Raw genomic sequence first — 17,636 nt, 5'->3', positions numbered from 1 at the left:
CAGGGGAAAATGTGCTGGAGAAGATGGAATAACAGTAGATTTAGTCAAAGACGGAAGAGATACGCTTCAAAAGCTTGCGGCCCTTTATACGCAATGCCTTACAACGTCAAGTATACCAGAGAGCTGGAAGAACGCCAACATTATACTAATCCATAAGAAGGGAGACGTTAAAGAATTGAAGAATTATATACCCATTAGCTTGCTTTCAGTATTGTATAAGATATTCACCAAGATAATTTCCAATAGAATCAGGGCAACACTTGACTTCAGCCAACCAAGAGAACAGGCTGGCTTCAGGAAGGGATATTCTACGATGGATCATATCCATGTCATCAATCAGGTAATCGAGAAATCTGCGGAGTACAATCAACCTCTGTATATGGCCTTCATAGATTATGAAAAGGCATTTGATTCAGTAGAGATACCAGCAGTCATAGAGGCATTGCGTAATCAAGGAGTACAGGAGGCATACGTGAATATCCTAGCAAACATCTACAAGGATTCCGCAGCTACCTTGGTTCTCCACAAGAAAAGTAGAAAGTTACCTATCAAGAAAGGGGTCAGGCAAGGAGACACAATCTCTCCAATGCTATTAACTGCATGCTTAGAAGAAGTATTCAAGCTCTTAGACTGGGAAGGCTTAGGAGTGAGGATCGACGGCGAATATCTCAGCAATCTTCGGTTTGCAGATGACATTGTCCTATTCAGCAACAATGGAGACGAATTACAACAAATGATTGAGGACCTTAATCGTGAAAGTGTAAGAATTGGGTTGAAGATGAATATGCAGAAGACAAATATAATGTTCAATAGCCTGGCAAGGGAACAAGAATTCAGGATCGCCAGTCAGCCTCTAGAGTCTGTAAAGGAGTACGTTTATCTAGGTCAATTACTCACAGGGAACCCTGATCACGAGAAAGAAGTTTGCAGAAGAATAAAATTGGGTTGGAGTGCATACGGCAGGCATTGCCAAATCCTGACTGGGAGCTTACCACTGTCGCTGAAAAGTGTACAATCATTGCATTCTACCGGTGCTAACATATGGGGCAGAAACTTGGAGGTTAACGAAGAAGCTCGAGAACAAGTTAAGGACCGCACAAAGAGCGATGGAACGAAAAATCTTGGGACTAACGTTAAGAGGCAGGAAGAGAGCGGTGTGGATCAGAGAACAAACGGGGATAGCCGATATTCTAGTTGACATTAAGCGGAAGAAATGGAGCTGGGCAGGCCATGTAATGCGTAGGATGGTTAACCGGTGGACCATTAGGGTTACAGAATAGATACCAAGAGAAGGGACGCGCAGTCGAGGTCAGCAGAAAACCAGATGGGATGATGAAGTTAGGAAATTTGCAGGTGCAAGTTGGAATACGCTAGCGCAAGACAAGGGTAATTGGAGATCGCAGGGGGAGGCCTTCGTCCTGCAGTGGACATAAAATAGGCTGATGATGATGATATCATAGGAAGACAACAAACATAGACACCTAACGACAACATAGGGGAAATTACTTGTACTTACTAATTGAATTGGAGATGATAAATTTATGGAAACGAAAGTGGATGGGAAAACGGCGCCGCGGTAGCTCAATTACTAAGAGCATGCATGTGTAATTTCGAAGACGTGGGATCGTTCCCTACCTGCGGCAAGTTGTTTTTTCATCCACTTTCATTTCCATTGTTTTATGATTTCTTTAATTCAATTAGTCATCATCATCAGCCTATATTTATGTCTATATGCCTATATTTATGTCCACTGCAGGCAGTGGACATAAATTAGTAAGTCTAACGTTCGACATTCAATTAGTAAGCACAAGTAATTTCCCCTATGTTGTCCTTGGTGTCTTTGTTGGCTTCCTATGATTAATCAAATCGGGCCCCTCGGTTCCCTTTCTTCTCGTTCATATATATGTAAGTATATGTATGCACTGAAAGATAAGCTGGGCAATTTCATAAATCATAAGCAATTTCAATGACATAGTAAAAGCAGTGGAAGAATTCTATACTGATTTGTACAGTAGGTAGAGCAGCCAAGCTACTTTCATTCGAAGTAGTGACAGCCAGAATACAGAGGCTCCTTCTATTAGTGATGAAGTTAGAAGAGCCTTACAAGACATGACTTGGGAAAAAGCTGCTGGAGAAGATGGAATAACAGTCAATATAATAAAAGACAGAGGAGATATCATGCTTGAAAAGCTTGCGGCCCTTTATACGTAATGCCTCACGACTTCAAGTGTACCAGGGAACTGGAATGCCAACATTATACTAAACCATAAGAAGGGAGATGTTAGAGAAATGAAAAATTATAGGCCCATTAGCTTGCTTTCAGTACTGTATAAAATATTCGCCAAGATAATTTCCAATAGAATGAGGGCAATACTTCAATCAACCAAGAGAACAGGCTGGCTTCAGGAAGGGATATTCTACAATGGATCACCTCCATGTCATCAATCAGGTAATCAAGAAATCTGCAGAGTACAATAAACCTCTCTATATGGCTTTCTTAGATTATGAAAAGGCATTTGATTCAGTAGAGACACCAGCAGTCATAGAGGCATTGCGTAATCAAGGAGTACAGGAAGCATACGTGAATATCTTCAGAAATATCTACAAAGATTCCACAGCTACCTTGGTTCTCCACAAGAAAAATAGAAAGTTACCTATCAAGAAAGGGGTCAGGCAAGGAGACACAATCTCTCCAATATGCTATTCACTGCATGCTTAGCAGAAATATTCAAGCCATTAAACTGGGAAGGATTAGGAGTGAGGATCAATGGCGACTATCTCGGCAACCTTCGGTTTGCAGATGATGTCCTGTTCAGCAACAATGGGGACGAATTACAACAAATGGTTGAGGAGCTTAACCGAGAAAGTGTAAGATTAATATGCAGAAGACAAAGGTAATGTTCAATAGCCTGGCAAGGGAGCCATAATTCAGGATCGCCAGTGAGCCTCTAGAGTCTGTAAAGCACAAGTGAGAGGTGTGTCATTAATAATGTAAGTAAACTCAGCTATCCGTTTCTTTCTAGTACTTACTGTTAGCGTTACAGATTTTTGGTTATTTAGAGTCATCTGCCACTCCTGACACCAAGAAAAGGCAGAATTTCGTATATGGTGATTATCACTGTCATTAATTTCACGGTACGAAATGCAATAGTCAGCGAATAGACGGTAGAAAAGTGTTTATCTAGGTGAATTACTCACAGAGGACCCTAATCATGAAAAGGAAATTTACAGAATAATAACATTGGGTTGGAGTGCATGCGGCAGGCATCGCCAAATCCTGACTGGGAGCTTACCACTGTCGTTGAAAAGGAAACTTGGAGGTTAACAAAGAAGCTCGTGATCAAGTTAACGACTGCACAAAGAGCGATGGAGCAGAACATGTTGGGCCTAACGTTAAGAGACAGAGAAAGCGGTGTGGATGAGAGAGCAAATGAGAATAGCCGATATTCTAGTTGACACTAAGAGAAAGAAATGGAGCTGGGCAGGCCACGTAATGCTTAGGATGATAACCGGTGGGCCATTAGAGTTAAAGAACCAAGAGAATGGAAGCGCAGCCGAGGATGGCAGATAACTAGGTGGGGTGATGAAGCTAGGAAATTTGCAAGTGCAAGTTGGAATCAGCTAGCACATTATCATCATCAGCCTATATTTATGTCCACTGCAAGACGAAGGCCTCTCCCTGCGATCTCCAATTACCCCTGTCATGCGCTAGCTGATTCCAACTTGTGCACATGACAGGGGTAATTGGAGATCACAGGGAGAGGCCTTCGGCCTGCAGTGGACATAAGTATAGGCTAATGATGATACATGCAAGTGTTATTGATATACCGTACGACGTCGAATAGTCGCTTCCTTTCGAATGTAACGCATAACAGCACTATTGAAGTATCAAAGGTGAGTGACCAATGCAAGTGAGGACTGTTATTCCAAATGATTATGCTGCTTGAGATCGTGGCTATTGCGCAAGGGCGCAGTTCCCAAGAGAATAAATGCATGGGTGTTAATAAGTCCTGCTTAGTAAGTCCCTAGCTGTCATTGAATATAAACGCCTCGTTTTGGGGCAGCCTGTAAATCTGCTTACTTGATTCAGGCAAAGAAATTCTTTTTTTCTTTTACAGTCTCACCATGTTTGCAACCCAATAAAACTGGGTGCCCCTGTGGTACCACACTTCTTCAACGAACGCAGCAGATCTGCACTTATCTCTACATGTATGTGAGGTATGCCGTTCCGTTAATTGCTTCATTATTACGATAGTGCGCCGGATGACTGAAAGCAGCCATTTATAATATACAGGCTGCTCAGTTGAGCGGACATACAGTTGGGAATGGCATTACATTTATGTATAAAATATATTCCCAAGCAACCACGGATATCCATGGGACGTCCGCCACAAGTCCGAATGTCCATCCATCTAAATGTATCCATCACGGACGTCCATAGGATGTACAAGAAATGTCCATATGTCGTTCGGATGCCCAAGGTACATCCTGTTTTGAGCGTGCTCAAGCTGTACATAGATGGGCATGCCTAGGACATAAGTTAGGATATTATGGAAAATATGCTATGTCCTAATATGGAAAAAATATAGTTGGAAATTTTTTCATCTCAGTGCACTCTATTGAACACATAATGCGAGTCGTTAAGGCCAAAGCCTTAAGTGGCTCATTGGTCAAAAAATGCGATGTCCGGTGTTATGGAATTAAAATTCAATGGCACCAAAATTGGGGAGAGTCAAACGCATGACCTTAGGTGGTAGTCGAACCCACGACCATTGGTGTTAAGATGGAGTTAATTACCACACAGTTGTTTAAGATATAGTTAATTAAGGCTCTCGAACCCACGACCTTTGATGGGACCAAATTTCAATGGCACCAAAATTGATGGTGCTACCATTGATGGCCGAACGCACGACCATTATTTGGAGTCGAACCCATAACCTCGGGTGGTAATTAAGGCACAGCTAATTAAGATCGAACCCACACTCAGAGTTTTTGCCAAGCAAAAGTTAGGAATACAAATTGTAGTTTGTTTATAATATTGCCTTTATGTGTGTGGGTGATTGTATTTATTAAAAGTTGGGCGCTCAAGGAGAATAAATGATGTTTTGGTAGCTTTTTTTCTTTTAACAGCAGAGCAGTTCTTAGTCGAGCGTGCTCCGTCACGGAAGAAGAGCCTGAGAGGTCACATGACCCGCTCGCCAGGAGAGGAGCCAACTAATCGGAGCGCATGCCGGGGACGAGAGGCGCCGGCTATAAGAGCAGGTGTTTGCTTCTTAAAGACTAACTACCCTGGGGATTCCATGCGCAGTGCATATGTGGCTCTGAAGATTGCGTGGGCTTCCCCGACACCGGGCCTTTGAGGGTGCACACAGATTGTGAACCCTGCACAGGAGATGACGTTGGCTTCCTGGAACAAGTGAAACCTATGCCCACCACGTGTGTTTCATTAATTCGGTTGGGTTGTGGAAGAGAAACTTGGAAGCCCATCTATTTCAGGCCTAGTCCTGATGAAAAATGTCACCAGAAGCCTGGCTAATTGTGTCATTTACTTCGTCCATGTGTTTTGTGCATGAATATGAATCGGGTATGCAGTGGGTTTGATTTACCCCCAATGCTGAATGTCTGCAGTTTTTTTCTTGCCATAACTGCACAAAAGTGGCGAAGGCAGGTCACATACATAAATGTGTACATTGTAACAGAAAGAAAACTTTCTGAAATAAGTGCTAACGTGGGCAAGTTGGGACATGTCTGAAAAAAAAAAAAACAGCGCAAAGAATGGGACGTGCAGACTGAGACAAACAATTTTTTTTTTTAGGCATCGCTTTGTCAGTCTTAGTCTGCACGTCCTGTTCGTTGCGCTGTTACTTTTTTTTTACCATAAATATTCTGCCTTTGTGGCCAGCATCAGAGCAATTAAAGATGTTGATAGCCGATTTACTTGGCTTTACTGCTCTATTTAAGACCAAGAATGTTTGGCTTGTTATTCTTCTAGTTATTCAGAGCTAGGCTTGTCAGGCAAATTGCAATATAACATACATTCCAGCCAGCATTCTGCCACCAGAAATCTTCGTGCCCTACATGACATGTCACCTAGCACAAGATCAGCACTAAATATCTGACCCCTCTGTGGCTTCTTTTACGATAAAATGTCGTCAGAAAAGTGGTGGTCTTATTTCGTCTAACTGCTAAGGAAGCAAAAAAAGTATAAATATTGTAACGGAATAAAGGAGACGGAGACAGCACCCGTTCCTGGGCCAGCTGTTCTATCGTGAACTGGAGCGGCTCCAAAAGAAGGTACTAAGAATTTTTGAGAACTTTAATGGACACCCGAGCCTATTACCCACTGGTCCTCTATTCATTAAACATAATATGTTGAAAGCGTCGAAGTTATATGATTATAAACTATCTCTTTATATGTATAAAAATAAACTTACAAGCGATACCGAACATTCCCCGTATGACTACAGCATACGTAACAGGCTAATACCAGTTCCGCGTACACGCGCAAATTACGCTAGATCTAGGTTCGTTTACTGCATACCAACACTATACAACCTCTTAAAAACTCACATTGATTTCAGCGCCCCTGTCGGCACGTTTAAATCAGAGGTGCGTGATTACCTAATGAAGCAATGATCTTTTTGTCTTTTCTTCTCCTGGCTGTTTCATTTCCTGCAGTATTTATGCATTCTGTGATAGTGTCCACCATGTATGCTGTACCTGTATCAAGCAAGTTCATTTCTTCTTCATAATAACTGTTGTATTTACTGTGTACTGTATAATTGTTCGAATTAGTGAAATCTACTGCCTGTTGCTCTCTGTAGGCCCCCAGGTCCCGTCAAGCTGTCTGAGACAGTTTTTTGCCTGGAGGGCCCCCAACTTGTGTGTTGGAAATAAAGTGGATTCTATTCTATTCTATTCATATTATCTCCCTGGTCATCTTCTCTTCCACCGCCCGCTTTGCGAGCCGAGGCCAGGTTCACTTCATCTTCACACTGTGGAAGAGAAGACGACGAGGAAGATAATAGAACAGCTGGCCCAGTAACGGGTGCTGTCTTTGTCTCCTTTATTCCATTACAATATATACAACACAAGTAATACCCCTATCACACGGGCACTCGAAAGTCTTTTGAGCAAAAAGACTTCTCCCGAAAAAGAGTTTCGCCCGCAGACACACGACCCAGGGAGCGATCTCTTTTTCAGAAGCGGTCTTTTCTGGAAGAGGAGTTCGCCAATCTCCTTTACGGCCGAAAAGGAGTAGCCTTGAAACCAGTGGGCACCAGCAATTATCATATATTAAAGAAAATAATCGAATGCGTAATTTTCTGTCGCATAGGCTCATCATAAAAAAATAATTTTATGTCTCGCAGAAGGTGTAGTAAACCCAGTAATGCTCATTTCCTTCTGTAGTCTCGTAAGCAGGTCGAACGGGCTGGGGATGTCACGTGATGACGCTCTTTAAAATACTACAGTAAATCTTTATATTAACGTTTCTTATGTTAAATTTATTTGAAAAACGTGTAAACAATAAGTTTTCACTTTATATTTCGAGATACGTAAGTTTTTTTTTTGGCCGATATAGTTTCGAACAAGCGCCACGCTTTTGGTAGCGTGTCCAGAAGGAAACACTAAAAGGAGATTGTTGGTTGAGGAGAAGTTGGTCTTTATTCTAAGGTCGGCGCCGTGTGTCTGCTGCGCAACACCTCTTCATTCAAAAGTCTTTCAACTTGGTAAAAGACCGCTTGCGTAAAAGAGTTTTTGCGTGCTCGTGTGACAGAGGTATTACACATATAGGTTGCACACTCTTCTTTTGTTTTGTCTGTGAGAGCTTCTTGTAACTAGGACAATATCATGAGGGTACAAAACTGGGCTAGTTAGTTTGCGTAGCATGGTGAACGGTACAGTTTAAGTATTAAGGTGCAAGAGAATGAACATAAAGAACGAAGACAAGGAAACACACATCGACGGGACGATTTCTTCCCCCTCAGTGGGTACGAGCCATGATAAAGGTTCATCATCATCATCTTCTGTTATTTCGCTTCTCCCCCAATGCACATACCAGTATGTCTGACCAACCAGCTGAAACAAAAACTCTGCTAGAACAGTGCAGACGACGGTACACGACGGGGCACTGTTCACTATTCGCATCATGTCGTCCCAATTCATCGAGCATACTCGATACTGGACATGACGCTGGTCGCCGTCGTCGTACGAGAGGAAAGTTGATCTGCGGCGTCCGCAGAAGGTTCGTCGTCATCCGAGCCCCAGAAGTTCCACGCGGGCTCTTCGGCTCGGCTGCCTCTGGCGACACCCAGGAGGGCCGCGACGTCGGCCACACCACGCAGGCGAACGTTCGCCCGCACCGTACGCGGCTGCAAATAGCGCACGAAATCGCGCACCTCGGCAAGTGACGCATGCGTCGAGTAACACAGCCGATGGACGCCCTCGGCAACTCTCTCGATCAGACGGCTCGGTGCCACACGGTGAGCGAACCACATGGCCGACGGCTTGACCGTCACGCAGTTTGGCCCCACGTCGCACTCGCAGTCGGCGTGGATCCGGGTCGTCTCCGCATCCAGGGTCAGCGATTCCGCCACGTCGACGACACCGGCGTAGCGAGACATCTGACCCCTCGATACGTGAACCTTGACGCCGAACGCCAGCGCGAGCGAAGCGAACAACGTCTCGTAGCCCAGCTTTGCGCCGGGCAGCGCCAGCCGTAGGGAGTCACCTGCCCTGAACCGTGGTTCGAAGAAATCCACCAAGACTCGCTCGCTGTCTCGCCGGGTGGGGACGTACGCCGCGTTGGGGTGGCACAGCGTCGTGTCAACGTAGGCCGCGTCGATGGGCTTCACGCGGCCGGCGTCGCAGTGAAGCGACGCCAGGGTCGATGCGCTACCGACGTCGAGCCTGAAGTCGCCCGTGTAGAGAACCGTCCCGCGCTCGCCCTCCAGGAGGAACATCACGGAGCCGGCGCAGTGATTTGCGGGAATAGCGGTGACGACCACTGTGTAGCTGCTCGCGCCGTCGGCCGGCACGGTTAGCGTAGTAGGTGCGTCCAGCGGCAACGCTGTCAGTCGGCGGCGTAGCCATGCGTACTTGGGTTCGTTGAGCAGCAGTCGACACGACACCGCGGACGCGTACAGCTTCAGGTCGCATCTGCTCCGCAGTCGTTTTCGGAACGCGCCGCGGTCAAGGCCCTGCATGTGATCGCGGTGGCAGTGTGACAGCAAGAAGGCGGTCGAATTGATGTTGTGTCCGTCGAAACGATCGACGGACAATCGTTCGTATTCCACCAAAGTGCCACCGAAGGTGCTCATGTTTCCTAGCAGGGCAAACGCCGCGTGTGGCATCGACGAACCTCGGTTTTTCTTCGTACGGAGGGCAGCGACCTGAGCTCCGTTGGCATGTAAGTTTGAAATATTTATATCACACATTTTATGCCTTTTAAGGCCTGTACACGCTCGAGCAGCTCATCGCCGCAAGCCGCACCGCATGCTGGACGGGCGGACGGTTGAAGCAACCGGGACACAGAACACCCATACAAACTTCACGGTTCACGCTGGGACCGGCGCGAGCTTTGGATTGGATTGGATTTATTGGCCTCGCCCTTTGTAACGGGTGGGCATCGCCGTGAAAAAGTAGCGACGCCCTGGCCTTAGTAGGTAACAAATATAAGCTGCATGCACACATACGCAGAGTCACAAACGCATTCACACACACTGTCAATAACAATATCAAGCACACGCAAAGTTTGGCCGTTAATGTGCGCGCACTATGGCCCACCACTCCCGCAGCCGACTCTTGGTTGTGGCCACCTGGTTGACTTGGTCACCGCCAGAAGGTAGCAGAAATGCAGCTGTGATGAAAAATAGGGCACTGTGGAATTACAATAGGTACGAAGTGGTGAGAGGGATTTGGAAAGGGTTGATGGTCCCTAGTTTGACTTTCGGCAATGCGGTCCTGTGCATGAGATCAGAGGTTCGAGCAAGGTTGGAAGTTAAGCAGCGAGGGGTAGGTAGACTGGCTCTGGGAGCACACGGAAATACACCAAATCAGGGGTTACAGGGTGACATGGGATGGACGTCATTCGAGGGCAGGGAAGCCAGCAGCAAGATAGAATTTGAGGAGCGATTGAGAGAGATGGCAGAAAAGCGGTGGGCAAGGAGTGTTTTCAGTTATTTGTACATGAGGAATGTTGATACAAAATGGAGGAAGCTGACCAGAAAACTGTCAATCAAATATTTGGACTGCAGGAGGGGTGCAAACCAGGAAACAGCGGTTAAGAAAAAGGTTAAGGAAACAGAGAGGGGTCTGTGGAAAACAGGGATGCAGACGAAATCAGCACTGGGCACATACCGAACTTTCAAGCAAGAAATTGCCAAAGAAAATATCTACGATAATTCTAGGGGAAGCTCTTTGTTGTTTGAAGCCAGGAAGGGAGTATTGCGGACTAAGATGTACCGAGTCAAGTAGCAAGGTATAGACACGTTGTGCTGTGCGTGTGGAGAAGAAGAGGAAACGGCTGAACACCTCATACTTTTCTGTAAGGGGCTTAACCCTACAGTGCAAGGCAACGGGGCTGATTTTTTCAAAGCATTGGGGTTTAGGGACAGTGAAGGCAAAATAGACTTTAAGCGGGTAGAAATAACCAAACAGAGGTTATCTGATTGGTGGATAAAATTAAGGCAGGGGTGAAATTTCACCCACCACAAAGTACAAATTATGTTAATAGCCATGGCTAGGTGGCGTATGCCACCGCCCGATTTAAAGGGTTCAGCCTCATCCATCCATCGAGCGATGGATGGATGGATGGATGAGGCTGAACCCTTTAAATCGGGCGGTGGCATACGCCATCTGCATCTGCCATCTCTCGATGGATGGATGGATGGATGAGGCTGAACCCTTTAAATCGGGCGGTGGCATACGCCACCTAGCCATGGCTATTAACATAATTTGTACTTTGTGGTGGGTGAAATTTCACCCCTGCCTTAATTTTATCCACCAATCAGATAACCTCTGCTTGGTTATTTCTACCCGCTTAAAGTCTATTTTGCCTTCACTGTCCCTAAACCCCAATGCTTTGAAAAAATCAGCCCCGTTGCCTTGCACTGTAGGGTTAAGCCCCTTACAGAAAAGTATGAGGTGTTCAGCCGTTTCCTCTTCTTCTCCACACGCACAGCACAACGTGTCTATACCTTGCTACTTGACTCGGTACATCTTAGTCCGCAATACTCCCTTCCTGGCTTCAAACAACAAAGAGCTTCCCCTAGAATTATCGTAGATATTTTCTTTGGCAATTTCTTGCTTGAAAGTTCGGTATGTGCCCAGTGCTGATTTCGTCTGCATCCCTGTTTTCCACAGACCCCTCTCTGTTTCCTTAACCTTTTTCTTAACCGCTGTTTCCTGGTTTGCACCCCTCCTGCAGTCCAAATATTTGATTGACAGTTTTCTGGTGAGCTTCCTCCATTTTGTATCAACATTCCTCATGTACAAATAACTGAAAACACTCCTTGCCCACCGCTTTTCTGCCATCTCTCTCAATCGCTCCTCAAATTCTATCTTGCTGCTGGCTTCCCTGCCCTCGAATGACGTCCATCCCATGTCACCCTGTACCCCCTGATTTGGTACGTGTATTTCCGTGTGCTCCCAGAGCCAGTCTACCTACCCCTCGCTGCTTAACTTCCAACCTTGCTCGAACCTCTGATCTCATGCACAGGACCGCATTGCCGAAAGTCAAACTAGGGACCATCACCCCTTTCCAAATCCCTCTCACCACTTCGTACCTATTGTAATTCCACAGTGCCCTATTTTTCATCAAAGCTGCATTTCTGCTACCTTTAGCCGTCACATATTTTTCATGTTCCGTTAGGTACTCAGCCCCATTGTTTATCCACACTCCAAGATATTTGTACTTACCCACCACCTCCAGCGTAACCTCCCGTATTCTATGCTCGCTGCCCTGATTATCATTAAAAGTCATGACTGCCGATTTTTCTTTACTAAACTTCAAACCTAAGCTATCTCCCTCTTTACCACAGATGTCCATTAATCTCTGCAAGTCTTCCTTGCTGTCAGCCATAAGTACAATGTCATCTGCATACATCAGTCCTGGTAATGACTGTTTAATCCATTCTCCCTGCTTGAAATAGGAAAGGTTGAAGCCAAGTCCGCTCCTCTCTAATTTTTTCTCTAATCCTTGTAAATACAGCATGAACAACAGAGGTGACAGAGGGCACCCCTGCCTAAGCCCCTGCTGTATCTCTATAGGCCCAGATACCTTGTTTTCCCATTTTATAAGCACCCTGTTACTTTTATAGATATATTTTAAAAGATTTCTTACTCCATCTTCCACCTCTAGAGTGCCCAGTATGTCCCACAAATCCTTTTGGATTACACTGTCATAGGCTCCCTTGATATCCAGAAAGGCAAGCCATAGGGGCCTGTGTTCCTTTTCTGCTATTTCAATACACTGTGTCAATGAGAACAGATTATCTTCTAACCTTCTTTGTTTTCGGAACCTATTTTGTAGTTCCCCCAGCACCTCCTCGCTCTCCACCCATGCCTGCAGTCTGTCCTTTATAATCTGCATCACCACCCTGTAAACCACTGACGTCACTGTTATGGGACGGTAGTTGTTTATGTCGGCTTTGTCCCCCTTTCCCTTATATATCATGCTCATCCTGCTCAGTCTCCACCCGTCAGGGGCTTTACCGTCCATTATCATTTTGCTCACTGCCTCTCTTAATGCTTTCTTAGATTTTGGGCCCAATGTCTTTATCAACATAATTGGGATGCCATCAGGACCTGTCGACGTGCTACTAGGAACCCTCTTCTCTGCCCTTTCCCACTCGCTTTGTGCCAGTGGAGCCACTGCACTGACTAGTCCATCCTCACCTGATTGAGCACATGCTATGTTTCGTTCTTTAAAATTTTCTGTCATCATTGTTCTTATATGTTCCATTGCCTCATCTCCCTCTAGTCGAACACCTTGAGCTGTAACTATAAACCTCTGCTCTAGGCTAGTCTTATTACTCAAGGAGTTGAGATGTTTCCAAAATTTCTTCGCTGCTTTTCTATCCTTTTTGTTTACTTCTGACAACCATTGGCTCCCCTTTCTTCTGATCTTCTCATTGATCAAATTGGATGCTTCCCTTCTACAGTTTAAGAAGTTGTTCCATTTTCTGCCTACATCAGCTTCTGGTTCACCCCTCTGCTTTGAATATCTGTGTTCCCTGGATGCTTCCTGGCGTTTCTCTATGGCCTTCTTAACCTCCTCATCCCACCAGCTCTTGGGTTTACGTCTTCTGTTCCCTTTTGTCCTGACTCGTACCTTAGTAAGCTCTAGCTCAAATAGTCCTGTAGAAACTGGCGGCAGCGCCAATGGCGGGCGCCGGAGCAGTCGACACTGAGTGCGCCGCAGCCACGGTGGCCGCGGCTAGGGTGGCTACCGCGGCGACGCGGCGCAGGGATATGGCAGTGAGCACACTGCCCCTATTCTAGTACACTGTACTTCCAACCTTGCTCGAACCTCTGATCTCATGCACAGGACCGCATTGCCGAAAGTCAAACAACCAGATTACATAAGCGTCGGTGACAACAGACAACGGATAGAAGCATCGATAACGTTCGAGAAACTTCATATACATGCAGGCGCGTCCTGCGCCGAGCGATAACGTTAGCCAGTGAAAGATAAACAAGTACACTTGTCAATATATAACGCTCCGTATAGAAATCCTATGCTACACACGAAGTTACTCGGAGCTAGAACGCGAACGCTTTTGCATTCACTCTGCGAAAAGTCGTCTGCAATGCTCAAGCGATGTAGGCGGCGCCACGGTCGAGGAGGGAGTGCGAAAAGAGAGGAGAAACGAGGAGAAGTGAAAGCGGAGGAGAGTATCGCTACTTTACGAAGTTTCAGGGGTTTCTAGAGTTACTGTATATGCTCCCTACTAGAGTGACCTAGAATTGGAGAGTGCCCAGAACGGGCTTCCAAAAGTGAAGCCATACGACCGTAAAGCCGCTTGGAGCGCTGCGATCGGTAGCACACCATATCAAGTGACATTAATGAGCTAGGAGAAGGGTGCGAGATTATTATACTAGGAGATATGAACGCACACATAGAAGACATGGACGGGTACACAGACTCAACAGGCAACATGATGCTGGATATGTGTGAAATGCATGACTTAATTGTATGCAACAGTACTGAGAAGTGTGAAGGGCACATAACATGGGAGGTAGGGAGCCTGCAGTCGACGATAGATTATGCACTAATGTCACATAGGATGCACGATAGGCTAAATGTAATGAGCATAGATGAATATGGCACCAGAAGTCTAGGTAGTGATCACAAACGTATTAAGGTGAGTTTTAGAAGGGAAATGAAAGCAAGATGAACAACCAGGGGGGATATTTTACTCGGAAAAGCAGCTTGAAATAGCAACCCAGCAAATTGAGGAAGTAATTTCAGAGGATACAAAAACAGAATGGACATATGCAAATTTAACAGGACTATTTGAGCTAGAGCTTACTAAGGTACGAGTCAGGACAAAAGGGAACAGAAGACGTAAACCCAAGAGCTGGTGGGATGAGGAGGTTAAGAAGGCCATAGAGAAACGCCAGGAAGCATCCAGGGAACACAGATATTCAAAGCAGAGGGGTGAACCAGAAGCTGATGTAGGCAGAAAATGGAACAACTTCTTAAACTGTAGAAGGGAAGCATCCAATTTGATCAATGAGAAGATAAGAAGAAAGGGGAGCCAATGGTTGTCAGAAGTAAACAAAAAGGATAGAAAAGCAGCGAAGAAATTTTGGAAACATCTCAACTCCTTGAGTAATAATACTAGCCTAGAGCAGAGGTTTATAGTTACAGCTCAAGGTGTTCGACTAGAGGGAGATGAGGCAATGGAACATATAAGAACAATGATGACAGAAAAATTTAAAGAACGAAACATAGCATGTGCTCAATCAGGTGAGGATGGACTGTGCAGTGGCTCCACTGGCACAAAGCGAGTGGGAAAGGGCAGAGAAGAGGGTTCCTAGTAGCACGTCGACAGGTCCTGATGGCATCCCAATTATGTTGATAAAGACATTGGGCCCAAAATCTAAGAAAGCATTAAGAGAGGCAGTGAGCAAAATGATAATGGACGGTAAAGCCCCTGACGGGTGGAGACTGAGCAGGATGAGCATGATATATAAGGGAAAGGGGGACAAAGCCGACATAAACAACTACCGTCCCATAACAGTGACGTCAGTGGTTTACAGGGTGGTGATGCAGATTATAAAGGACAGACTGCAGGCATGGGTGGAGAGCGAGGAGGTGCTGGGGGAACTACAAAATGGGTTCCGAAAACAAAGAAGGTTAGAAGATAATCTGTTCTCATTGACACAGTGTATTGAAATAGCAGAAAAGGAACACAGGCCCCTATGGCTTGCCTTTCTGGATATCAAGGGAGCCTATGACAGTGTAATCCAAAAGGATTTGTGGGACATACTGGGCACTCTAGAGGTGGAAGATGGAGTAAGAAATCTTTTAAAAGATATCTATAAAAGTAACAGGGTGCTTATAAAATGGGAAAACAAGGTATCTGCAGGCCTATATAGAGATACAGCAGGGGCTTAGGCAGGGGTGCCCTCTGTCACCTCTGTTGTTCATGCTGTATTTAAGGATTAGAGAAAAAATTAGAGAGGAGCGGACTTGGCTTCAACCTTTCCTATTTCAAGCAGGGAGAATGGATTAAACAGTCATTACCAGGACTGATGTATGCAGATGACATTGTACTTATGGCTGACAGCAAGGAAGACTTGCAGAGATTAATGGACATCTGTGGTAAAGAGGGAGATAGCTTAGGTTTGAAGTTTAGTAAAGAAAAATCGGCAGTCATGACTTTTAATGATAATCAGGGCAGCGAGCATAGAATACAGGAGGTTACGCTGGAGGTGGTGGATAAGTACAAATATCTTGGAGTGTGGATAAACAATGGGGCTGAGTACCTAACGGAACATGAAAAATATGTGACGGCTAAAGGTAGCAGAAATGCAGCTGTGATGAAAAATAGGGCACTGTGGAATTACAATAGGTACGAAGTGGTGAGAGGGATTTGGAAAGGGGTGATGGTCCCTAGTTTGACTTTCGGCAATGCGGTCCTGTGCATGCAGATCAGAGGTTCGAGCAAGGTTGGAAGTTAAGCAGCGAGGGGTAGGTAGACTGGCTCTGGGAGCACACGGAAATACACCAAATCAGGGGGTACAGGGTGACATGGGATGGACGTCATTCGAGGGCAGGGAAGCCAGCAGCAAGATAGAATTTGAGGAGCGATTGAGAGAGATGGCAGAAAAGCGGTGGGCAAGGAGAGTTTTCAGTTATTTGTACATGAGGAATGTTGATACAAAATGGAGGAAGCTGACCAGAAAACTGTCAATCAAATATTTGGACTGCAGGAGGGGTGCAAACCAGGAAACAGCGGTTAAGAAAAAGGTTAAGGAAACAGAGAGGGGTCTGTGGAAAACAGGGATGCAGACGAAATCAGCACTGGGCACATACCGCGAACTTTCAAGCAAGAAATTGCCAAAGAAAATATCTACGATAATTCTAGGGGAAGCTCTTTGTTGTTTGAAGCCAGGACGGGAGTATTGCGGACTAAGATGTACCGAGTCAAGTACCAAGGTATAGACACGTTGTGCTGTGCGTGTGGAGAAGAAGAGGAAACGGCTGAACACCTCATACTTTTCTGTAAGGGGCTTAACCCTACAGTGCAAGGCAACGGGGCTGATTTTTTCAAAGCATTGGGGTTTAGGGACAGTGAAGGCAAAATAGACTTTAAGCGGGTAGAAATGACCAAGCAGAGGTTATCTGATTGGTGGATAAAATTAAGGCAGGGGTGAAATTTCACCCACCACAAAGTACAAATTATGTTAATGGTCATGGCTAGGTGGCGTATGCCACCGCCCGATTTAAAGGGTTCAGCCTCATCCATCCATCCATCCATCCATCCATCCACAGCCCGCCGTAGCTCAGAGGTAGAATGTCTGCTTCCCACGCAAAAAACCGGGGTTTGAATCTCGGCAGGAGACAATGTTTTTCCGTTATTTTTACTACTTCATGCGTTGATTTCTTTATTCTTTATACTGCTGCTTAACACTTGATTCCGTTGCTATGCAATGCAACAAAAATTCAAGCAGAAGTTGAAGGAATAATAACAAAATAACAACGTTTTGCAGTGATGATGATGATGATGATGATTTATTGGCATCCCCTTTGAAACGGGGTGGCGACAAATAGTCACCTAGCCTGCTTGATTTAATCAGGTATACTACACATGTTCTTTATCTCGCATTTTTGTATACCTTTTTCAAAAATTTAGCTTGTACCGCTGCCTATGATTTTAAGAGATCAGGTCGTACGATCTTTTCCCTGCTTTTTTTCCACCAGTACTCTAATCGTCTCTTGCTGATCTCTACGGCTGATCTGTTTATGTTTCCTTCCACTTTAAACCCAAGCGCTTCTGGGAGTTGCACGTTACCTACGGTTCTCGCTGGGTGGATCCCGTCGCATTCCATTAGGATGTGCTGAGTGGTCTCTGGATCTTTACTGCAGCATACACATGTCTCATCTAGTTCCGAATATTTGTTCC

The 17,636-nt window shown here is 45.4% G+C and overlaps 1 protein-coding gene across 1 annotated transcript; it reads right to left on the bottom strand.

The window, feature by feature from the left end:
* Positions 1 to 7,646: 7,646 nt before the first annotated feature.
* Positions 7,647 to 9,524, bottom strand: LOC119432970 (protein artemis). Its single transcript, XM_037700111.2, has one exon. It carries the CDS (start codon positions 9,435 to 9,437, stop codon positions 8,163 to 8,165), a length of 1,275 nt encoding a protein of 424 aa, XP_037556039.1. The 5' UTR covers positions 9,438 to 9,524; the 3' UTR covers positions 7,647 to 8,162.
* Positions 9,525 to 17,636: the final 8,112 nt, after the last annotated feature.

This window comes from Dermacentor silvarum, chromosome 11, assembly GCF_013339745.2.
Source record: "Dermacentor silvarum isolate Dsil-2018 chromosome 11, BIME_Dsil_1.4, whole genome shotgun sequence".
Lineage (NCBI taxonomy): Eukaryota > Metazoa > Arthropoda > Arachnida > Ixodida > Ixodidae > Dermacentor > Dermacentor silvarum.
This window is presented reverse-complemented; position numbering and strand designations above follow the sequence as displayed.